At 43.6% G+C, this 26,009-nt stretch overlaps 1 protein-coding gene across 1 annotated transcript in view; it reads right to left on the bottom strand.

Annotated features, from left to right (window-relative positions):
• The window catches only part of MAP9 (microtubule associated protein 9), a 312,585-nt gene extending 288,915 nt beyond the window's left edge, over positions 1-23,670 (bottom strand). Inside the window, exons 1-3 of the mRNA XM_088475315.1 lie at positions 23,591-23,670; positions 21,254-21,394; positions 16,946-17,042 (exon numbers count right to left, since the gene is read on the bottom strand). Coding sequence (XP_088331441.1) covers positions 16,946-17,042; positions 21,254-21,334 — 178 coding nt within the window. The 5' untranslated portion in view covers positions 21,335-21,394; positions 23,591-23,670. The remainder of the gene's footprint in view (positions 1-16,945; positions 17,043-21,253; positions 21,395-23,590) is intronic.
• Between the last annotated feature and the right edge of the window lie 2,339 nt (positions 23,671-26,009).

The following is a 26,009-nucleotide window of genomic DNA, read 5'->3' as shown; positions in this document are numbered from 1 at the left end:
TCCGGTTCTGAAGCCCAAAGAGTGGGTATTGTTATATCGCTGTTTCAGGGATTTCCTCAAACCTGGTCTTTTGGAATTCCCTCCACTCATGTAGCACTTCAATCTGTAGATTATATCTTCTCTGCACTTGGACTTCTTTATGACGATCCTGACAAGGAAGCTATGGCTGAAGCTAGCCTTCGATCCTTAAAACAAAAGCAGAGAGTAGCAGAAGACTATTGCACAGAGTTCCGCAAATGGGTCAGTTGACTGTGGATGGAACGATCCCACACTCCGGAGTCAATTTCGTTTGGGTCTCTCTGACCAAATAAAGGACATTCTTGTTCAATACCCTGCTCCTGAGACTTTGGATGGTCTTATGCACCTGGCCATTCGTACTAACCGACGACTTTGGGAACGAAGACTTGAGAAAGAACTGCCTATGTCCAATTTACGATCGCCGGTCTGGGTGACACCTCCTGATCAAGAGGAGCCCGTGCAGCTAGGTGCTTTCTGTCTTTCCTCTGAGGAGAAATGCAGACAGTCACAAGACTTATGTTTGTACTTCGGAGGAAAAGGACATACCGCCTTAGTTTGTCCAGTGAAGTCGGGAAAAGGCAAGGTCTAGATGTTGAGGGAGAGCTACATCTAGACCTTGCATCTGTATCTCCCAATAATTCAGTCCTTATTCCAACAGTTAACAAGGTTCATGATAAACAATTTCCAATGTCTGCCTTTTGGACAGCAGTGCAGCAGATCATTTCATGGACTTTTCACTTTTTAACACATTAGGGTTAGTTTCCGAGCCCTTACCTCAACCAGTCTGTTATTGGTTTAGATGGTAATAATTTGTCCAAAGGAGTTCACTCCCACTCACCTCCTATCCGGTTATCCATTGGTGCCTTACATTCATAAAACATAACTTTTCTTCTGTTTCAGTGTCCTCTGGTTCTGGGGCTACAATGGCTCAGGAAACATAACCCTGTTATCAACTGGCAGACAGGTGAAGTTCTTCAATGGGGGTCCACCTCTTCACAATGTCTTATCCTTCCTGTTCAACTTGCTGCCACCGTTCAGCCTGATTCGTCACCTGCTATTCCTGCTCCCTATCATGACTTAGCTGAAGTGTTTTCTAAGAAGAAAGCGGATACTCTTCCTCCACATCGCTCCTATGACTGTGCAGTTGACTTACTACCCGGAGCAAGACTTCACAAAGGCAGGTTGTACAACTTGTCCATTCCAGAGAACAAGGCTATGCAGGAGTACATTCAAGATGCTTTGGGAAAGGGTTTTATTCGACCATCCAAATCGCCGGTTGGAGCGGGTTTATTTTTTGTGCAGAAGAAGAATGGATTGCTCCGACCGTGTATTGATTATCGGGGATTGAATTAGATAACTATCAAGAACTCTTACCCTTTGCCTCTGATATCTATCTTTTCCAAGATAGATTTGCGAGGAGCGTACAACCTGATCCGGATAAAGGAGGGAGACAAATGGAAGACAGCTTTCAATACCCATTCTGGCCACTATAAATATCTTGTCATGCCATTTGGTCTTTCCAATGCCCCAGCTGTCTTCCAAGATTTCATAAATGATGTACTCAGGGAGTATCTTGGAGTTTTCGCTGTTGTTTATTTAGATTACATTCTCATTTACTCAAAGTCTCTAAAACAACATCGCCAGCATGTGAGACAGGTGCTACGGAAACTCCAAGAAAATAATTTGTATGCAAACCAGAAAAGTGTGAGTTTGAGGTGAAGGAAGTCTCCTTCTTGAGATATATCCTCTCCTCATAAGGATTTTCCATGGACCCAAGCAAAGTCAAAGCCATCTTAGATTGGGTTCAACCTACCACACTAAAAGCCTTTAATTCACTGAAAACAGCATTCATTTCATCTCCAGATCTTCGTCATCCCAATCCGGATCTTCCTTTTATTGTTGAGGTGGATGCTTCCAAAGTTGGGGTAGGTGCTATTTTGTCTCAAAAGGACCTCAGGGATAATATATTTCATCCATGTGCCTTCTTCTCACGGAAATTTGCTGCAGCTGAGAGAAATTATGATGTCGGTAACCGGGAATTATCAATTGGGCATTTGAAGACTGGAGGCACTGGCTGGAGGGAGCTAATCACACGATTACAGTGTTGACGGATCATAAGAACTTGGCTTATATAAAGACTGCTATTAAATGCCAGGCAAGAACGTTGGGGCTTATTCTTCATGCGTTTCAACTATATTATTTCTTTTTGACCCGGCCTCAAAAATCTCAAGGCGTATGCTCTTTCATGAAGCTTTCAACCCATTCAGCCTTTTTACAGTTTTGGAGGAAACTATCATTCCCGCTTCTCATATCCATCTGGCCTAGACTAGGAAATTAGCAGATGCTCTTTCTGTCTGTCAGTCTGAAGCTCCTTCTGGGAAACCAAAGTAATTACTCTTTGTCCCTGAGAGATTTCACAAAGCAGTTCTGTCTGACTTCCATTCCTCCAAAGCTATTGGTCACCTGGGCATCTCCAAAACTGCTGAGTTACTCTCCCGCTCAGTTTGGTGGCAATCCATGTTCCAAGATTTTCGTGAATTAGTTTTGGCCTGTGACGTCTGTGCCCGAAATAAATTTCCTCATACTGCTCCTTCTGGTCTTTTACTTCCTCTACCTACTCCGACAAAACCCTGGACTCATATTGCAATGGACTTTATTGTTGATCTTCCCTCATGCTCTCGTTGCTCGGTCATTTGGACAGTTGTTGACCATTTCAGTAAAATGGTTAATTTCATTCCAGTCTCCAAACTGCCTTCTGCCAAAGAGCTATCTGTTTTATTCATTCAACATATTTTCAGGCTTCATGGATTACCGGTGGACATTGTTTCTGATCGAGGGACTTAATTCGTGGTACGTGTTTGGAAAACGTTTCGTTCTGGTCTTGGCATCAGCCTCAGTTTGTCTTCTGGATACCATCCTCAATCAAATGGACAGACAGAACGAGTCAATCAATCCTTGGAGCAATATCTCCGGTGTTTTGTTTCCAAATACCAAAATGATTGGTTCTCTCATTTACCATTAGAAGAATTTGCCTTCAATAATTCTTGCCATTCATCTTCCTCCATTTCTCAATTTTTTATGTAATTTTGGGCTGCATCCTAGAGTTAAATTTTTTGAGACTGGCTCAACTAGAACTTCTTTCTCTGCATCAGTCTCTAGACTCCGGTCTGTTTGAAAAAAGTTTCGAAATTGTCTTCTCAAAGCGTCTTGTTGCTCCAAGACATGGGCTGATAGACACCATAAGCCATGCCGCTTCAAGGTTGGAGATCTGGTCAGGCTATCCTCTAAGAATATCAACAGTCGCCACTGGTCATGAAGATGTGTCCTAAATTCATTGGTTCATACAGAATCATCTCTCAGATTAATCCTTTTGCCTTTCATCTGAAATTACCCAACACACTCAAAATCAAAAATACATTTTATTGCTCTCTGCTCAAACCATTTTTTTCTTCTGCAAGGTTCAGTTCCAGAGGACCAGCTGGATCTTCGCCTATTCTCATCCAGGGCCATCAAGAATTTATCGTGGAGAGAATCTTAGATTCCAGATTTTCACAAGGAGGCCTTCAGTTCTTGATTCACTGGAAGCAATACGGGCCAGAAGAGCGCTCCTGGAATTCCGAGAGATCTTTACATGCTCCAGCCTTGAAAAGAAGATTTTTTGAGAACTTTCCTGATAAACCTGGTTCTAGGGGTTCCTTAACCCCTCTTCAAGGGGGGGGTCCTGTCACAAGCCATCGCCGCATCTTGTTAGACAACAGTTCTCCGGGCAGCTCTCTCAGGGATGTTGCTCAGAGACGTGGACGCCGCGCTTCTACTCTGTGAATCCTCCTACCTGGCTGCTCTGTCATCTCTGCCTTGACCGGACTGGTTCCATCCTCTTAGACATTGCTGCAGCCTCAGTTACACTTCAGTGTCTGTGTGGACTTTCTGCTACAAGGTTCACGGCAATCCTCGCCAAGTATGAATCAGCCCTCAAGACTGCAACATGGTCACCAGACCACCACCTTGCTTCAAGTATCAATCAGCCTTCAATTCTGCGACTTGGTCACCAGACCACAACCTTGCCCAGTAACATCAGTGCTCAAGACTGTGACTTGGTCACCAGACCACAACCTTGCCGTTCATCAATCAGCCATCAAGGCTGCAACTGGGCTACCAGCCTCACTCCTGACAAGGACTATCTTCTCCGTTGTCCCCATCACTTCATATAATCCTCAGCACTATTGCTTCAATTTTGGGCTACCCAGTCTCACTCCTGACAAGGACTTTCCTTCAGTTGTTCCTATCGCTTCATATAATCCTCAGCACTATTGCCTTAAGTCAAAGGTGAACCTTCTCCTAGATTCATAACAATTGCTCACATTGGAGGCCATACTCTGATGGAAAATATGCACCTAACATGGTGCTGGTGCAAATTTCGATGGTGTGACCGATGGTTGAGCCTAAAGACACAGTAGACAGTATTTGAGCATATAAGGAAGCTCAAAGTGGGTTTCTCAGCCCTTGCACATTCAGATGCATGGCTGTAAACTAGTGAAGGACCAATAGCGGCATCTGCATAAAGTTGCAGACATGTGGCCGACAAACTACATGGGTGTCTCTGCGTTCGAAACTCAGAATCAGGCACAATCTGTTTGTTCTGGTGTTTTTAGCAAGCATCTCCCATAGCTACTTAGGAAAGTGGTGTTTCTTTAACTTGGATATATAGTGGGTTAGAGAGAGGGTTAGGGTAAGGGTTATAATATTTACCTAAGTCTGTCGGGATTTTGACAGTCAGGATGCCGCTGTCTGATTTCTTACCATCTGCGTCATGACTGTCGGGATCCCGTACCTAACCCTATTTAAGCTTATCTTTCAAATACCAAAATGGACATTTTAAAGTTTATTTGACTCAGGCCAGAACAATCTAGGTGATGAATATAGAAAAATCCATAGCCAAGAAACAAAATCTGAATATTGAAGGCAGTATAAATAATATCATGAGATGTGGGTGCTAATTAAGAGAAGCAGTAATCTATCTACTGTCAAAGCTGGATGATTGGCTGAGACAGAATCTGTTAAAATTAAAATCTGCACAACGCAATTTTGCGAATGGCAACAAGACGCCATTTTGCGAATGGCCGCCCAACGCCATTTTAGCGAATCTCACAGAATATCAGTATATACGGCGATGTTATTATTTAGAGTCGTGCGATTCCCACGCAATAGAACAATGTTAAAAGTCCTCATTATAAAAATACATACATTTACTAAAACATATAATATGAACAACCGTGCAAAACACGTACCACGGTGTACTTCACAAACACGTAGACTAGCGTCTTTTCTTAATATTCCTACACTTACACACTTACATAGAAAGGTTCCCTAGCATTAAGGTTAATATTCAAGGTTATAGTAAATATTAATTATGTTATGAATTGACTGTATTTAAGATCTAAGGTTTAGTACATGATAAGCAGACCGTGTCTGGTGTTATTCTGAACCACTGTTTATTTGCAGACTTCCGGTTCCATCGGCAAGGAAATCGCAACATACGTCTGTGAATTATGTATCATAGAGAGATAGGCATTGAAATGTACTCTGTAATGTAATGTTTATTAGCCAGTTTAGACTTGTTCTTCGGCGGGAAAACGGACACAAAGAGCTGTTGGAGGCTGAACTATTACAATACAAACTGACCTATGAACTGCATCATAACAGAAGAACCAGGAAGAGGAACCAATGGGATTATGGCAACTTGTTCTATTGTATTGCCTATCTCTGTAAGGGTACATAAGCAAGCACTCTGACTCTGGTAACTAGTCATCTTTTACTTTTCTGTTGACGGATTTTTCGTAGTTGATGCCAGAAATCTGGATCCAGAGCGCATGCATATGTATTCGACTGCACCTAGTGATTGTATAATTTGTTTGCGCTAATTGTATTTAGATCACAGCGTGTAACTATATGTTTTTTGGTGAATAATATCTTTTTGTGCTTTGGAACCATTCTTGTGCGACTTATAATGCTAAATAGCGACATTTAGGTGTATAGATAATTAGGTATTCATAGTTGGGGGCTCGTAGAGTGAGATCACGGTACCAATTTACACGGTAACACACGGTTATTGATCTCTCAGAAAAGGGTGGAGGAGCCATACGCAGCAAAGAACGCATTGTGCCTTTGAAAACCTGCTACCACTTGATGCTGAGAGACCGCTATCCGTTATTGTGTGAGTTCAAGGAGCGCTGATTAGAATCCAGGGACAAGGAAGGAAAAAGTTTTTTCCTTCATTGATAAAGGTTAGTGTTAAAAAGGGAAGTCGCATGATTGCTGCTGCGTGTTCAACGGTCATTGTATGTATAGCGTGATTGCTTGTTAAAACCTCTGAATTATACTGCTATATTAAGGGAAAAAGGTTTTTATTTTCTGTACAGAAAAGGAGTGTATAATTGAAACGTGTGATTGCAAAGCGGAGGCTATTGTCTGTTAAGCCTAAAGCTGGCCACACACTAGTCCAACTTACATCCAACCAGCCAACTTGTTGATTGGTTGGAATGAAAATCTGGTAACGTATGGGATTAAATGATGATCAGAAATTTGCACCTAAATGCCAGACAACAGATGAAAATGATCGTTCAGACAAGTTTGTTAAATGTTTGAGCTAAACTATTTGTTCAAACAGTTTTGGTCCATTTTCCAGCGTTTGGGAGCAAATTGCTGATTGTATACCTTTCCATATTTTCATTCCAACCAATCAACTAGTTGGCTGGTTGGACAGATAATCTTTAGATGTGTGGCCAGCTTAAGTGTAAGTGGAGGTTACTGTCTGTTAAACCTCAGTATAAACTCGGTAGGTGCCCGATGGGGCAGCACAAACTACTGGGCCAGTGTACAAAGCAGGTACATTGTGGTTTAGGTTATCGAGAAACTAAGGGGTTTCTTGGTCCGGCATCCATTAATCGCAAAGTCCATTGATCAGTTAGATTCTTTGGGCAATGCAATCGGATCGCATGGTTATATAAATTGTGATTGTGAAGTGGGTGTCATGGGAGTGAAATTGCTGGCAAGGGTAGAGGTTATTGGAACTTCTAGATGCTACCAGTGGGAGTAAACGCAAAGTAGGAAGCTAGTGGTGAAGCTTGGAGTTGAATTCACCACAAGTAAAATAATTAGCTAGGCGGTTACTTTACTCCTCGTGTATACACACGGACCATAACGTAGAGGTGAAGTGGGGTATAGCGGGAACGAGCGAGCAGCTGAAGCTTGGTTTAATACGGCCGCAAGTAGAATAATTTACAATAGGTGGTTAGTCTGCTCCCCGTTGTGCAAGCTGACTGTAATGCCAGGTGGGTCTGCTGTGTATATAACGGGAGGGAGTGAACGTTGCTCTTTGAAAATCGTTCACCAATTGAAATTTTCTAGAAATTGCCAAGCGTTTTCCCAGATGGGTGCGAAGCCATCTCTAGTAATGGTCGATGATGTGCTGCAGATGGAAGGGCCATTAGGATTGGCCAGGTATGTTATGTTTAAAAAGTATGGTGCATACGCTGCAGCGTACTAAGACATATGGGTCAAAATGACCAAGAAATGTAGAACACCTATTCCTAAGATTGGTAGCTATGATTCGGAGGTTCTGAACAATCTCAGAGACAGTATATGTTTAGTGAAGTCTCTGAAGAAAAGGGTAAAGTTTAACGATTGCTTGAAGTTGTGGCAGCACGAGGGGGATATGTGGCTTAGCGGTGTGCACGTGACGCAAACTAGCGTCTCGTGCACGACGCAAGGGAGCGCGCAAGCAAATAGCGTTGCGTGTGAGCCGCAAAATAGCGCACATGCAAAGCAAGGTAGCGTTGCGGAAGGTAATGTCAGTAGTGTACGCGCACCACCACCGCCCTATGCGGATGGGGGTGTAGGTACAGTCGATCTAAAATCTCATAAAAATGTAACAAGTAATTTGTACCCTCTTCTAAGTAACTATAAGGAACATGTTTATGATGCAGATGATGAACCTGTTGTGATGTCCGCTCTTTCCCATGTTGCACAAATGTTAAATGTACCACCACAGCAAGCACAGGTAGCTGCCCCGCTAGTACCAGAAATGGAGGTAGCCCCACCAGTACAGGAAGTATTAACACCTGCTTTAACCGTAGCGGAGATTACTAATACCATATGTAGTAGCAGTAGGCTGAACCCTCAACTAGGCAATCAGGCCAAAGGTAGCATTATGGCAGGCATCCATCCCGTCCGGACAATAACTGTTCCCAATGAGAATCTGGATGCGCATGGTGTAGTGGCCACAAGGGATGTAGCGTTGCATTGTCCATGGACAAGAGCAGAACTACGTTCTATAATGACAGATTTCCCCGACCCTAGGAAAGAACTAGCAAAGTGCCAGAGATTTGTAAAGGATTTAGGTAATGCTCATGAGCCAACCAATAAAGATTGGCGAGTGGTATTACCTCGTTTCCTGGGTGGAGGGGAGTTACAGTAGACACACTCAGGGAATCTATAATTGAACATGATAAAAACATCTTTAGGAAGAGAGAAATGCAGAGCGAGAAACTAATGGCTGTTAGTATCCAAGCTCTGGAAGGAATGCAAATAACACTGCAGCACTCTTACCACACTCAGCCACAATATACCCATCCCATACAACCTCCAAACCCCTATCCCTATACACAACCACAATCTTTCCTCATTCCCCAATCCACACAACAACAACCTTTTACAACACGTCAACTACGAAGGTGTTATAGATGTAACCAGGAGGGCCACATAAAGTTCTGTAAGGCTAGGAAATGGGAAACGCCAAACACAGGGAACACTGACATACCCACAGAAAGGACAATTCCAGCCATCACCTGCTCATTTCGCAGCAGTGAATGCTTTGCTGGAAGAAGATAGTCAGCTCTAGGGGTCAGGTCACACCTGTAGTCTATAGTCAGTCAGGTTAACTGGGGATGTTAGAGAAGAACCTGTAATGTTAATTGATGTAGCTGGTACTAAACATTCTTTTCTTGTAGACACAGGGGCGACCAGAACAGTGATAAAATCTCCATCTAATTTACAGGTGACCAGCGAAACAGTACCAGCAATGCGTGTAACGGGTAAAATGCAACATTATCCTTTAACCAAATCTGCAGAGGTTACTATCGGTCCATTGCATACCAGCAACGCCTTTCTCCTGGCAGCAGCGGCCCCTACCAACCAACTGGGAAGGGATTTGTTATGTAAAATGGGATGTGTCATTTATTGTACCCCTGATGGTATATTTCTAGATATCCCAGAGAGAGTTGCGCACAAGGTGAGGTATATACTGGACACTCCCCAAAGGTAAAAAGTTTCACTCTACTGTTTCAGATAAAAATCCATCTCAAGTAGAACAAATGTTATCTCAGATACCAGGGTCCCTCTGGACCAAAGATGGACAGGACACTGGATTGATGGCAAACATAGCTCCGGTAATGGTAAATCTAAAAAGCGGTTGGCAAGCTCCAAAACTTCCCCAGTACCCGTTAAAGGAGGTAGAGATAGGGGTTTATCCCATAATTGAGCGGTTATTACAACAGGGAACTTTAGTCCATACAGCAAATGTCGCCAACAGTCCCATCTTTCCTGTGAAAAAGAGTGGTGGGAGGGGATATAGGCTGGTACAAGACCTTAGAGGGGTTAATAAGGTAGTAGAAAGCCAATTCCCCATAGTGCCGAATCCAGCTCTCATGCAGAGCCGACCAAATGCAACCCATTTTACTGTCATTGACCTCTGTTCTGCTTTCTTCTCTGTCCCTCTTCATCCAGTCAGTACCTATTTGCATTTACATACAGGAGGGTACAATACACATGGACACGATTTCCCCAGGGCTTCATAGACAGCCCCAGTATCTTCTCCCAAGCCTTACACGACTGTTTACAATCTTTTCAACTTGCCAATGGATCTGATCTAATACAATATGTGGATGATTTATTGTTGTGTTCTGATTCGTTTATGTCATGTTTAAATGATACTAAACTTTTATTGCTTCATCTCTCGCAAACAGGACACAAGGTTGCTAAGGACAAACTACAGCCATGCCAGTCCAGGGTTAAATACTTGAGATATTGCCTAACCCAGGGGTTAAGCAATCTGACCACTGACAGAATCCAGGCTTTACAGACCATGACACTGCCGCAGAACCAACAGCAAATCCGTACCTTCTTGGGAATGTGTGGATACTGCAGAATGTGGATCCCAGGTTTTTCTCTTTTGGCTTTACCATTACAGGACTTAGTCTCTTCCTCAAACCCCGATCGTGTCGTACACAGAGAGGAAACAGAGCAGGCTTTCCTTAACCTTAAGGATAGTCTGACAAGAGCACCTGCATTGGGAATACCTGATTATGAAAAACCTTTTGATTTGTACTGTACGTAAGCTAATGGTTGCGCAGCAGGTGTCCTCACACAAAAACATGGTGATGCCAGTAGGCCCGTAGCATACTACAGTGCACAATTGGACACTGTGGCAAGATCACTCCCAACATGTTTAAGAAGTGTAGCAGCAACTGCTATATTGGTCAGTAAGACTGAGGATGTAGAATTAGGCCATGATATGATTGTCTATACTTCCCATGCTGTATCTGCTTTGCTAAATTCTGCCCAAACCAGACATGTCTCCACAGCTAGGTTCACAAAATGGGAACTAGCCCTAATAGCCCCTGCAAACATCACCATTAAGCGGTGCAGTACGTTAAATCCAGCAACGTATTTACCATATGTGCACCAGGATGCACAAAGGGTGGAGAGAGGTGAGTCGCTGGTGGAATGTGAGTTCTGCAGGTATATTGATGCACATGATTGTATGGAATATCTGAATCAGACCTTTACTGCAAGACCTGACATACGTGATACACATTTAGAAAATGTAGATGTGACATTTTACACGGATGGGCGTTGTCATAAACAGACTGACACTGGAGAGTTATGTACAGGTTATGCTGTTGTAAATGACGAAGACATCATAGAAGCCGAACCTCTTGGTCCACCTCACTCTGCCCAAGTGACGGAGCTGGTGGCACTAAGAAAAGCGTGTGAATTAGCAAAAGGAAAATCTGCTAATATCTACACTGACTCTAGGTATGCCTTCGGGGTAGTACATGATTTTGGTGCTCTGTGGCGTCTGAGAAATTTTATGACAGCAGCAGGCACACCAGTTGCACATTCCAGACATATAAAAGGACTATTGACAGCGATCCGATTGCCTAAGGCAGTGGTCGTAATTAAGTGTAAAGCCCATACATGTGAGGACGATCCGGTGTCACTGGGCAATAACAGGGCAGACGAAGCCGCCAAATGGGCAGCAGGTTTAAAAGAGAACATGCCAATTAACCAAATGATGTTTCAAATGATTGATATGCAGAAATTGAGATGCAAAATTTGTGTTCCATTCAGGAAAAGGCAGTCTGGAGGTCCAAGGGATGTGGGCAAGAGTCCTCTGGACTCTGGAGAGATGGACAAGGTAAGCCAGTGGCTCCCAAGGCGTACTACCCAAGCCTGGCTGAGGCAGTGCATGGTCTGACTCACTTGGGAAAACAAGGTATATGCAAATTGGTGAGAGCATACTGGTGTGCACCGGGGTTTGTCTTCCCAAGCAGAAAAGAGAGCAATGTCCTGTTTGACATGCTTGATGAAAAACATTGGCAAAACAATAGCTACCGAGCCATCCCACAATCCTCCGACCAATGGACCTTTTCAGGTAATACAAATTGATTTCATCCAATTACCACCCTGCAGGAATCTCAAGTATGTATTAGTGTGCACAGATGTGTTTTCGAATTGGTTTGAGGCATACCCAGCTGCCACTAATACTGCTGCGTTTACTGCTAAGAAAATTGTTCAGGAGTTTGTATGCAGATACGGTATCCCTAGAATTATTGAGAGGGGTACTCATTTCACAGGTGATGTCTTCCAAAACATGTGTAAGTTGATGGGTATTAATAGTAGACTTCACACCCCCTACCGACCACAAGCCAGTGCCAAGGTGGAGAGGATGAATGGTACTATTAAAAATAAATTAAGTAAGATCATGGCAGAAACTGGCCTGGGGTGGCCAGAAGCACTACCACTTGTCCTTCATAGCATCAGGACAACTCCTAGACCCCCTCTCAATTTGTCTCCCTTTGAAATACTGTTTGGTAGACAACCTCATTTGATTATAAGCCGGCAGGAAGATTTGAAAAGTAACAACGAGGTTACTGTAAGGTATCTTATAACAATGAGTAAACAGTTAAAGCAGCAACAGCAGAAACTAAAATTGTTGTCACATGATATGCATGAAACAAACTGTCATGATGTTGAACCTGGAGAATTTGTTATGATCAGAAATTTCTTGCATTCAGGTTGTTTGACAGATCGGTGGGAAGGTCAGTATCAGGTGTTGCTGACAAGTACAACTTCCTTGAAAGTCGCAGAGAGAGACACCTGGGTCCATTCCACTTACTGTAAGAAGGTCAACCAACCGGTAGAGAGACAAGGCGGAATTGAAGCAGATAACGTGGACCTGTCAATTGCGAGTCTGTTCCGGGAGGGTTAAAGGTTACAGTGAGATACCTGAGCTAAAGAAATTTGTAAATCATTGTTTTCAGCAATGGAGTGGTCTGCTGTGGTTATCTTTGTGTTTTCTCCCAGACTTCTCATCATCCTGGGTTGTTTCGGGATCTCTGGTTTCTGTGACGGAGGACAGAGAATGGAGCTGGGAGCTGATGGTGATATCGATGGAGTGGAGTTGGGAGAAGCAGCAATACAGTCACAAGGGCGGTATCTGACAAAACCCAGTACAGTAATTGTTAAGAGATCTGTTATTTTGGAAACTCGGAGACAGTGTGAAGGTCTATCGTCTGAGGATTATTGTATGTGTGAGTTTTGTGGGTCCCTGGTCAATGAGAGATGCATCCAGCGTTGTCGACCTAAGTATAACCCGTATTGGGGTGGGTATCCTTTAGAGGATTATCATTGTGGGCAAAGTTTTAAACCAAACTGACTGTTGGGTGTGCTCTCACGTGCCTCAAGGACAGCATAATGTAGGGTTAGTGCCATTTCCATTAAATGTCTCTGAGGTTTTAGAATTACAAAGAGGGGATGCACTGGATGGAAAATTTCTTAAGTCCAAACCACCTCATTTTAAACACCACCAGTACCAAGTAGATAGATCACTTTTATGTATGAACCTCACCAACTTAAATGAAGCAGGAATTTGGGAGGTGACTGGGAATAACCAGAAGATGACCTTCTTACTAAGAGCTGATAGTGAACTTATAAATCTTGAACTCTTACGCAAAATTAGAACAGGTGGAAGACACTTCTGGTATAAATATACACTAAGGGCCTGATTCAGAGCTGAACGCTCTGACCAGAGCGCTCGCTCTGAATCAGTGCCCTCCTACCTGAAAATGGAGCGGCCTCCAGGCCGCTCGCATAGCTGTGAGTGACCACCCACAGCATATGTGAGCAGCCAAAAAGATGGTCGCGATGGTCTTTGACCATCGCGACCATCGGGCTTGCGACGAGACCCTGCGGTAGGGTCTCGCTGCCGCAAGCCCAGGAGTGATTTTGGCTCTATCAGAGCCAAAATCACTCCCACTGACATCACTAGTGATGTCAGTGGGGCCGGCTTCAGACGGTAGGCGTTCCCATGGGAACGCCTCCGTCTGGCAGCCACGCCCCCGGCACGCCCACCAAAGGGGGCGTGCTGTCAAGCAACATCGACAGCACGCCCCCTTTGGTGCGAGACCCGGAGCGACGGAGAGCCCGTCGCTATCCGGGTCTCGCGCATGCGCACGACGGAGCTCCCTCCGTCGTGCGCATGTGCAGTGGGGCAACATCGACCCACTTGCGAGCGTCCTTTGCTCGTGAGCGGGTCTGAATGACCCCCTAAGTTCCACCAAGGAAATTGTACCAGAAGGGTACTGTGCCAAGGTATTACAACCAGAAACTTGTTTGAGTCAAATGGGAGAACCTGAAGTTGGATCACTGGCTAGGGAAATGTGTTTGATGATAATGATGTTTACTATCCCTTATGTTCTCCCCAATGATGTAAATTTTATATGTGGTAGAAAAGCATATAAGTGGCTCTCTCCAAGTTCTGAAGGTTTGTGTTACTTGGGAAGAGTAGATCCAGAAGTTATGACCCTTACACATGGTGAAATGCTTGGTATTCATAAAATACACACCATCACCACATCTTCACAAACAGTATGAACACCGTGACAGAGAAACATGATACCTGGTGATGTACATAAAGCCACACAGTTAATTAGTGAAACAACTGGCTTTCAAGTTTTAGTCGCATTGGATCCCACCAGGATCGCTCAGGGTACCCTAAATTTCAGATATATTCAAGATCTTGCTAAATTAATAGATAATATCACCGAGATGTATGATGACACGTTTAGGTATACAGGTAGGGAGTTACAAGCTTATAAGAAAGAACTTGTGCAACATAGGCTAGTGTTAAATTATTTAACATCTGTCACTGGAGCATATTGTCTAACATTGGCCAACCCAATTTGGTGTAAAGTGTTGCACATATATTACAAATAATACTAGTGACCCCAAGGAGATGATAGACCGGAAGATGGACGAAATTCTGCAGCTGAAATGGGAATTTCGGAAGAACCATAATGCTTCAGTGGCTGAAGTAGAGGAGAAGGTAGAAGAATGGGTTGAACCGAGTGAAATGGTTCTCCGGTCTAGGAGAGTGGGTCCAGGAAATGGTTGCTAGTATAGGTAAACTCCTGATCCTTATATTGGTTGTCATCTTAGTAATTGGATTATGTGTCAGGTGTGTTCCTACTGTGTTGAAATGTGGAAAATGTAAAACTAAAATTAATCGATGAAATGAAATTATGATGGTGGTTAGTAATAACAATATGAATACTGAGGTAAATGATGGACTGCATTACAACCCTGAACTAGAATGTACCATCAGATGATGTATAGATTTAGACATGCATGAAATGTATTATGAAATGTTATGTTTAAACATCTTAAATAATGTAAGTCCCAATCCCCTCCAAGACTTCCTTTATAGGTTAGATGCATCCCCACATCTCTCCCATGATCTCCCAAGATTCGCGGTGTGCGTATAAGGGTAGTTTTATGTCCCTCCCAGAGACACATTATTTATGGTTTAAGAACCACATTGTGCCATCCCATAATATAACATTAAATAATATGTCATAGTGTAAGCCTAAATTAATTTAAGACCAGAGGCCCTGATTCAGAGCCGGACGCTCTGACCAGAGCGCTCGCTCTGAATCAGGGCCGTACTATTTAAATGTGGAGCGGCCTTTTGGATGCTCGCATAACTGTGGGTTACCACCCACAGCTTATGCGAGCGTCCATGATCGGGCTTGCGACGAGACCCTGCGGTAGGGTCTCGTGGCCGCAAGCCCTGGAGTGATTTTGGCTCTATCAGAGCCAAAATCACTCCCACTGACATCACTAGGCATGTCAGTGGGGCCGGACCCAGATGGTAGGCGTTCCCATGGGAATGCCTCCGTCTGGCAGCCACGCCCCGGCACGCCCACCAAAGGGGGCGTGCTGTCAGTCACCATCGACAGCACGCCCCCTTTGGTGCGAGACCCGGAGCGACAGCTTGGCTATCGCTGTCCGGGTCTTGCGCATGCGCACGACAGAGCTCCCTCCGTCGTGCGCATGCGCATTGGGGTAACATCGACCCGCTTGCGAGCGTCCTGTGCTCGCGAGAGGGTCTGAATGAGACCCAGAGTGTGATAGCGTATTGTTTGCTATTAAAGGGTGGACTGTCGAAGACGGATGATTGGCTAAGACAGAATCTGTTAAAATTAAAATCTGCACGACAGCATTTTGCGAATGGCAACGAGACGCCATTTTGCGAATGGCCGCCCAATGCCATTTTAGCAAATCCATCAGTACATACGGTGATGTTATTATTTAACGTCGTGCGATTCCCACGCAATAGAACAATGTTAAAAGTCCTCATTATATAAATACATACATTTACTAAAACATATAATATGAACAACCCTGCAAAATATAAGAAGAACCAATGGGATTATGCCAACTTGTTCTATTGTATTGCCTATCTCTGTAAGGGTACATAAACAAGCACTCTGAATCTGGTAGTCATCTTTTACTTTTCTGTTGACGGAGGTTTCATAGTTGATGCCAGAAACCTGGATCCAGAGCGCATGCATATGTATTCGACTGTACCTAGTGATTGTATAATTTGTTTGTGCTAATTGTATTTAGATCACAGCGTGTAACTATATGCTTTTTGGTGAATAATATCTTTTTGTGCTTTGGAACCACAATCAAAGTCTGGAAAGCAATTATTTATTGTGCGACTTATAATGCTAAATAGCGACATTTAGGGTGTATAGATAATTAGGTATTCATACTACTTATGGGAGTAGGTTGATTAGGGACAGTGTATAATGCAAGGAGGGGAATAGAGCAAACAGAAAGCCACAACCTAGCCATTAGATATATAGGTAGGACCAGTGATCCCAAAATAGTTGTGTGGCTGCCTAAAATGTAGGGAGCAACACCGCATTTTCAAATGCACCATTATATGAAACAAAATTCATATTTCCAATTTGCTACACAAACCAAAAGCAACTACTATCATACAATATTTATATTTTATATTTCAACATTTGGTAATGACATTTGTTGCTTAAGCGAAATTCACAAAATCTTTTATCACAACAGAATAGAAGTGGATTGTGGTTCTACAAGTTGTCATTTAGCAACAATAGGTAGATCCTACCCACTAAAACCTAACCACTTTAAATGACTAACTGATGCTTGCCAAGTTACAATACTGCAAGGGATGGCCAGTGGGATGTGACTGTTACCCAAAGTTGTTGTGTAAATCTATTAAATCGGATATTTATACATATAAGAATAGCTGCATGAACTAGCATACCGTCACTGTCAAACTCTTCCGAGTAATCTGAATTGTCAGACTCTTCTACAGCCTGTTGTCGAGCAACCCGAGAACTAACTGCCTTCTTCAGCTCGTCCTATAACAGAAAATGGCACGTCAGTATATATAGTAAAGGAGAGGGAAAATCTTTTTCATGACAATAACAAGTACAGTAGTTAGTATAAGGCTATGAGAGGTGGACAGGTTTACTACATTCCATCGCGGAACACTTTGTTAATGAGTTACATGATATATATCTATACAGTATAGATACACAAGTGACCCGCCACTCACAGTGGTGGAATCAAATGCACCTGCTTCGGTGCACTCCTTACAGGGAACAGAGGGCCTGATTCAGAGCCACTCGTAAGCGGCAGCTCGTTCGCTCCGAGCGATGTTTGCCCAACTGCGCATGCGTACGGATCATTATACGCATTCGCGAACCAGTCAGTGCAGCCGAAATTCATGTAAAATAGCGGACATGACGTAGGATGCGAGCAGCCAGGGGGCGTAGTTTCCCAAAAAACGACCGCAAGTTTTGTTCGCTCGTTCAGACCTAGAGGCGTGAACAGACCGCAAACAGCGAACGGTTCATTTGAATAGCCATCCCTATTTTCTGGACGAGCGAGCGCTAATTGCGTCCGGCTCTGAATCAGGCCCAGAGTCCCCAATACATACAACACACAGAGGCGGCACTCGGAGAACTTCGTAGGATACAAACAAGGTGTGAAGGTTTAATGATGCTTTTGCATGAAACCTTCACACCTTCCTTGTATCCTACGAAGTTCTCTGAGTGCCGCCTCTGTGTGTTGTGTATAGATATATATATATATACATATATATAGAGAGAGTAAACCCCTTAAACATCGATCACAAGGGCTGTGCTGCCAGTGTATTTATTTACCATTTATGTCCAGGTGCCATCCACTTTGTCTTTGGTATACTGTATTTGGGAAAGGCACTGGATCACGTCGTTTACATACCTGAGTGCTGGATCTTTTTTGACTGTGTGTGTGTGTGTGTGTGTGTGTGTGTGTGTGTGTGTGTGTGTGTGTGTGTGTGTGTGTGTGTGTGTGTGTGTGTGTGTGTGTGTGTGTGTGTGTGTGTGTGTATATATATATATATACACACAGGACTTATCTTAATTATGAACAGACAAAATTGTGTGGTCAAAATAAATAAGGAAAAAAGATGCGCTGTCCAATGCAAACAGTTCAACACTACTGTATATATTGTTAGTTTGTAGCAAAGAGTGGATATTAACAGCGCAATTGAAGACTTACAATAAATAGATGGCCAGTGTTCTCTATATGGTAACAGTATCGGTCTCTACACATTTTTCTGCCTCTTAATAGATCTTCCTCAGGAAGATGCAGAGAAACACTTATACCCCTTTTCCACCAAAATTCCGTGTCTGACCGTGTTAAACCCTGCTATTTACCTGGGTTGGATTGCCAGGTCACTCGACCCAGTGATCCTACCCTCACCCCTTTTACACCAAGTAGCTGCCCGGGTTAACCCTGCAATAACCCGGGTTTTAGCTCTGGTGTAAAAGGAGTATTGGAGACTGAAACCACTGCAGTATAGAGATCACCAGCCAACTGTCTATTGTATTTGTTTGGTCTGGATTTCTGACAGTAAAAGCTGACAGCTTCAAGAAGTACAGTGGTCAGATCATCTCTGTTCTTATATTAATTAGAGATTCTGCATCCATATGGATCCTCTTCATTGATAGCGGATAATAATATATACAAAGAGACTCCACATTAAATAGAGAGGGCACAATATGTATTAAATTCAATTGTCCTAAATAGGGTTAAATATTTAACACTCTCCCTTAAGTGACTGTATGCTACAAGTGTTTAATTGTGGTGTTAATAACCACTCTGTGCTGCAAACTAACAATATACAGCGTTTGAACTGTTTGCACCTTCTAGTACAGCTTCACTAACTACTTATTTTGTTTTGTGCTATGCTTTATTGCCAATAAGCTGCGCTTGGAGGACACAAACTAACAAAACACAGCCTTTGAATTGCTTTGCACATACTAAAGATACAGCGCTATAAACCACTTCAACCGTTTTGTGCTGTGCTTTATTGCCAATAAGCTGTGCTTGAAGGATACAATAAGCTTTGCTTGGAAGGTACAAACTAACAGTACACGGCTTTTGAAGTGTTTGGGTTACAGCTCTACTAATCACTAATTCTGTGCTGTGCTTCGCTTGGAGGATATAAACTAACAATATACAGCTTGTAATTGCTTGACCCGATTGGAGATTTAACTTGTTCATAACTAATTCTCTTTTTGTGCTATATACTGAGATATTGTTATACTGCTGAATGGGAGCTGATTATTCACTGTGTTTTGTGGCTAATGTATTTAATTTATTCTAATTCCGGACATATGACTTTTAACATATTTGTGTGATTATAGTTTAATTGTATCACCGGCCAAGTGATTTTATATTTTTACTTTTATTAAATATTTATGTAATTGGACAGCACTTCTTTATTTCTTATTTATTGTGTTTATTTATTTATGGGTATTGTGCAGTATATACCATTTGGTTATTGAAGCAGCAGCCAAAACACCTTGTAAAAATAGTTTTTTGAACTCTCTCTTTCTTGAGAGGTTAGAGCCGGAATTTTTCTATTTTTTGTTCAGAACGGAGTGGTTGTTGTATTCATGTTAACAAGTTCAGAGAAGGCGATGCTACAGACAACAATCACGGCGCCATCTTAGTTATTCAGCCTCTAGAAAATATAATGTAAAATTAAGTTCGAGCACAGGTAATTGTATAATAAATGACTTACAGTTGGCCTGGCGCTGCACAACATCATACCCCAAATGGTGTCACTACCCCAGGAGCAGCGTATGAACATTTCAACAGAGAACTGAGCAGTTTCAAGCAGTTTCTCAAACTTTAAATTGTATTGACTGTCAATAAAATTTGCTGTGAATTATTATGGTAGGCCTATTTGCTTGAATTTATTATTTCCATATTAAAAACACCTTAAGTTTTCTTTATCACTGCCCAGCAGCATTGAAAATGAGGCAGTGCTCTTCCCCATGACTGTCTGCGGACTTTTCTAAATAACAGGCATAGGCAATTATGAGGGGCTTTCTAGCTTGTTATTTGTAACAGTTTGAAAGTTTAAAACAGAAAGCATACTACAGTTTTCTTGTTTTAATGTCATGGAGTGATGAATCACAGAGTAGAGTAAATCAAACAAACAAAAGAAGCAGTGATAGGAACAGTGACACCTCTGTACTTCAGTCACTATTTCCTAATGAACTGAAAGGCAGCATTTTTATATCGGTTCAGCCCACAACTTGGCTTCGTCCACTGTGTGTGAGTGAGGGGGACTCATGAAAAGTGGTGAGTGGAGGTCAGTGGCAGAACTTAACCACTGATAACCAGAGGAAAGGTCTCCTCACATGCATCTCCTTCCCCTTCTTTGGAGTTGAAATGCAGGAGGAGGGGATGCACAGTGGACCTTATTCAGAGTCGGTCGCAAGCGCCGATGCGCTCGTAACCAACTCGATGGTTAGTCCTGCGCACGCGCAGTAGCTGCACTGTGCGAGCGCAAGCCCCGGAGCGACAGAGAAACTCTGTCGCTCCGGAGCTCGCTACCAAAGGGCGGCTGTCGATGTTGATCGACAGCTTGCCCTGTTTGGTAGGCGGGCCGGGGGGGGGTGGTTTCCAAAACGGAGGCGTCCCTTAACGAATGCCTACCATTTTGTGGGCGGCCGCACTGACATCATCAGTGATGTCAGTGGGGGCTTCCTGCTCCATCAGAGCAGAAAGCTCCCTGGGGCTTACGAGTGCCCAGACCCAACCTTAGGGACTGGTTGTAAGCCCAGATGGTCGCGGTGGTGATCACCATCGCGACCATCAACCTGGTCGGTCGTTAAGCTGTGGGTGGTAACCCACAGCTTAACTAACGACCAGGAGGCCGCACTTCAAAAATGAAGCGGCCGCCCTCATTCAGAGAGAGCTTCTTACGACCGCCTCTGAATGAGGGCCAGTATGTCTAATGATACAGACAGCACACAGCCTAGGATCCAAAGACCAGGCACACTTTGCCTGCAGGAACCGGTATTCTGGGACCAGAAGGCAAACACTTCCATTGCCTCCACGAATTACGCCACAGGCGGACCTTACTTTAATTTATCCATGAAGTGTTACCTTGACACCTCATATTTACTGTATTTACACAGCTAGTAAGGTTGAAAATAAACACCTGTCCTTCAAATGTAACCTTTCACAAGATACTTAAATAGCTAAATATAAATGTAAACTATACCTGGAAAGAAGTTCTTTTTGATGTTTTAGGGCTCTTTGTGTAAGCAAGGAAAGTATTGAGACTCTCATCATCGTCATCCATAATGCAAAGTACAACAGAGGCTGGCTAATGTACTTTGTTCCTCAATTATTTTGCTGCAGACTGTAACAACAAATAAAGACAATGGGAATTATATTTGGGCTCACATGAAATATAACCAAAATAAATATGAAAAAAATTAAATAAAAAAATCCCCAAATATATCAGGCATTCAGAAATATTATGTGGAAAGTATAAAAAGACAAGTGCCTAAAAGTGTAGTATTTTTGAACACTCAATGTGAGAAAAATGAAAGTGACAAGTGCTCTTATCTGTTTAGATGTGGTATGGTGAAGGCAGGAACTCCTGAAAAAAAATCAAGTACCTTTGGAGTTCCTGCCATCACCATACCACATCTAGGGGGAGATGTATGAAACACCGAAGCACGTATCAGTGCACATCATGTGAGCTGACACTGGGGCGCTATGCGACCCTGTAATTATCAGTGCTGCTATCTACAAGATAGCAGCCCCGATGTGCTGGGCAATGTATGAACGGTCAGTTTGCCTGACCGCTCTGCCAGCTGCAGCTACCGATATCGACAGCAGCAGCAGGCATTATCCTAGCCCCACAGCAGGGACAGCACTGTCCCTGCTACGGCGAATGCCAGCTCTGGGGGCTGCACACACAGGATCTCTCGATGCTTTCACTCCCCCGCTACGGCAGATGAGATGTTCATACATCTCATCTTTAGTGCTTTCTGCTACACCTCAGTAAAGAGGCACGATAAGTGCCGCTATAATACATCTGCCCCCTAAACAGATAAGCTCATCTTAGATTTATAATTGTTAAGTGCGCATTTGCCACTTTAGATTTTCTTACAGAGAGGGCAATTCAATATTTTTTGGGCACCTGACAGAGCAATTCAATTGTTGCTCCGTTCGGCCGCCAGTGCCGCATATGTGCACCTAAAAGTATAGGATTTAGCCGCGTATTGCACCTAACCCCGTCTAGTCCTGCTTTGGGCACCCAAACAGCCTACTTATCGCACATTTCTACTCGCCACCCCAGGAGGCTGCTAACAGAAATGTGTGCAGCCGTGGCTATGAACGCCCAAATGGAGCAACAATTGATTTGCAACATTGGAAAGATCCAAAAGAAACAGCCGCAGCTAAAACAATTATTTTGCCCAATTAAGTGTTCAAAAATACTATACTATTAGGCGTTTATTTTTAATAAACTATGTAGACAAAAGTAATTGGACAATGACAGCAAATAGAACGAGGTTTTATTGACTTCAGTACTTTGTAGGTCCACCACGTGCAGTGATTACTGCAGACACACTTCTTTGGGAAACTGTCCACAATTTCCTGGACAACAGCAAGCAGTAAGTTTTGCCATTCAGCCTTATGTGACCAACTGTGACACTGAAGATGGTCGAGTCGCCTAGAACGCACCTGTCGCTCCAATTCGTCCCAGAGGTTCTCAATGGGGTTAAGATCTGGACTCTGAGCTGGAAAGTCCTACAGCGACATTCAAATGTCAGCATGCTAGTGCGTTTGAATGCCGCTGTAGGGGCATGCATATATTATCCACTGCGATGCCATGTGCAGCTTGGCCTTTTACTGTGTGCGATGAGGTTAGCAATTCCTGAGTAAGGTCTGACCTTGCACAAGTATGCGAGGCTCCGATTGTACTTGATGTTATGGATGGTTTTGCAGTGTTGCTAAACATTACGGATGTGTGTAAGATAAGGTAGGCATGCTTATGTTGCGCTGTTACGACATAGCGATTGCAATAGATTAGCATATCATCGCAGTGAGACTGCGTGTAATCGCAGCCACGATCCGTAATGAATCAGGCCCTATAGTACTGTAGTAGCTGATTGGTTGGTACTTCATCTCTCTCCAAGGTTTTATACATCTCCCCCCAACTCTGTACCAGTGCTATATTATACATAATGATGCTTTCACATCTGTATGTATGACAGTGATGTGAGATTTATCTGGCGGGGAGACTTATACCTCCTGCAGCTCATTCTGACCTCAGTCCACACTAGTTACAGCATATGTAACAGTATGTAAGCTTAAAAATCCCACCACATATACACAGCCCAGGATGCAATGCACTCTGAGCCTTGTGGTCCCTCCGATAGGTGGCATGGAACAGCTAAACCTCGTTTACAACGATAATCCTCTGTGTACATAACATAACATGGTCTTCTTATTGCCTCCCGCCTGCTGCCCCCTCCTCCCCTCATATGAGCGTTTTCCTGTTACAGGTCTATGATATCACTATATCCTCTGACATAACTCCCACCTTCCCGGAGACCGGTGGTCTGTCCCCCCGCTGCCGCCTGTCTGTCTGTCCGTCCGTAGCTGGAAGCCCGTTAATCAGATACTAGGGAAGCTGTACTGGTTACTAGGCGACGACGCAGAGTGACGTCACACAGTCACGTGTAAAGAGACGCTCGGGAGGCGGGGTTGTGTCTGATATTATTGTGCGGTGACGATAAGAGAGAAAGAGATAGATGATAGATCATGGATACATGATAGAGAGAGGATATAGATAGATAGATAGATAGATAGATAGATAGATAGATAGATAGATAGATAGATAGATAGATAGATAGATAGATAGATAGATAGATAGATAGATAGATACATGATAGAGATAGATAAATAGATGATAGAAGTAGATAGATACATAGATTATAGAGATAGATAGATAGATAGATAGATAGATAGATAGATAGATAGATAGATAGATATAGATAAATAGATGATAGAGCGAGTGATAAGCTCCGTACACACGGAGCGATCAGATATCGTTGTCTGATCATCCTGCATGTTCTGGATGTTTGATATGGAACATCCAGCACATGCACCAACCCCCAAACAACTATAACGACTCGCGACCGACGATCGGAGGTCCCTATAGTAACCAGCTAACCTGGTCGATATCGACCAGGTTGGCCAGCATGCATGGGTGATGGTCGATATCGAACATCTGTGCCCGCGCATCGACCATCGTTTGGGGGTTGGAAGGGCCCAAAAACAGGACGATATAATCAATAACGATATATCGTTATCGTTCTTATCGTCCTGTTAAATCTGACCGTCTGTACGCACCAATAGCATACCTCCCGTTTTTCTGTGTCCCGTGGTGAGGGGGAAGTTGGGAGTGCAGGAGGAGAACAGATGCCGTATGCATGCGCACGGCATCTGTTCTCTTCTGTACGGAGAGCACTAGCGCACGCAGGGGGGGTTTCTGAGTACCCAGAAACCCCCCCAGCCCAAACAAATTGTATTTTTTACAGACGGAGACAGACCCGGCAGCTGCTGCAATGTGTATTTGCCGGGCGCCCGCTGTGATGTATATCAGCGGCGCACCCGGCTTAGTCCTGATTGCTGGGAAGGTTGTTTATAGATCCCCTTTCCGTAGGTACATCTACGGAAGGGGATCTATCCACAACCCTTCTGTGAGCTCCGTCTCCCGCTTGCGCACTGGCTTTAAGTCTCTCCAGTGACTTAACTCCTCTCCCACAGTGCTGACGAGGGATGGAGGAGCAGTTGGGCGCGGCGCGGGAAGGCAGCACGGCACTGAGTGGCTCAAACGCTGAAGAATCAGGTCAGGTCACTGTTGTTAGTGTTGGCCAGGGTAGGTGGTATGAGTGTTGTATGTGTGTGTGTTGTATGTGTTTGTGTGTGTGATGTACGTATATGTGTGTGACATTGTAGTCCCGGGAAGGAAGGAGGGGAGGGTGTTTGGGATGTATGTGTGTGAGATATAGGAGTCCCAGGGAAAGGGGAGGATCATCACGGCCACCCAAGCAGCAGCAACCTGGCAACTAGGGTATGTGTATGCTATGTGTATGTATATTTGTGTGTGTATGTTGATTGTGTATGTTTTGTGTGTGTGTGTATGGTGTGTGTGTGTGTATGTTTTGTGTGTGTGTATGTTGTGTGTGTATGTTGTGTGTGCTGCGTATGTCTCGCTCACTATATATATATATATATATATATATATATATATATATATATATATATATAAGAAACGGAAACCCCCCCCTAAAAATCCTGCGTTTGCCCCTGGAGAGCCTGGAGGAGATGCTGGGCACGCCCACAAAGTGACGAAGACGGGGGAAGCCACGAGGCTCCGCCCCATTTCCCATTGGCCCCACCCCTTTTCTGGAAGCCACGCCCCCTTTTCAGGCGCGCGCACCTCCGACGCCAGCCCTGTCCCTCTTTCCCATTTGGAAATGTTGGGAGGTATGCAATAGATTGATAGAGAGAGAGATAAATAGATGATAGAGAGAGATAAATAGATAGATGATAGAGATAGAATGCCTAGCTCTGCTCACACACTGGCTGTACAGTGTACATGCATTGTGTGCCCACGCACACAGTGTAATGTTACCCAGCAGCCAGGGCACGCACCTCACCTAGCTTTAGGTGCAGCTCTGTATTACTGTGCCATCATTTATCCCATGATGTGTCCCTTTTATACTCACAAACCCTAGACTGCCCGCTGTTAATAATTATAGTCACCAAAGACTAATTACTAAATATAAGATTTAATTGATTAAAAAACATCCACCTAGGTGGTAATGAGTACACAATAATAATATATAATATACATTAAAAATGAATAAGGACTAAATATCTAACAGGTGCCACTGCAGACAGCAACTGCTAGACAAACCAATGTTACTTACACCTTGAAATTGTGTACAGTC

The sequence above is a fragment of the Taudactylus pleione genome, unplaced genomic scaffold, assembly GCF_031769625.1.
Source record: "Taudactylus pleione unplaced genomic scaffold, aTauple2 ptg000170l, whole genome shotgun sequence".
In the NCBI taxonomy this organism is placed as follows: Eukaryota; Metazoa; Chordata; class Amphibia; order Anura; family Myobatrachidae; genus Taudactylus; species Taudactylus pleione.
The sequence above is the reverse complement of the archived record's forward strand: the minus strand, read 5'-3'. Positions and strand labels throughout refer to the sequence as shown.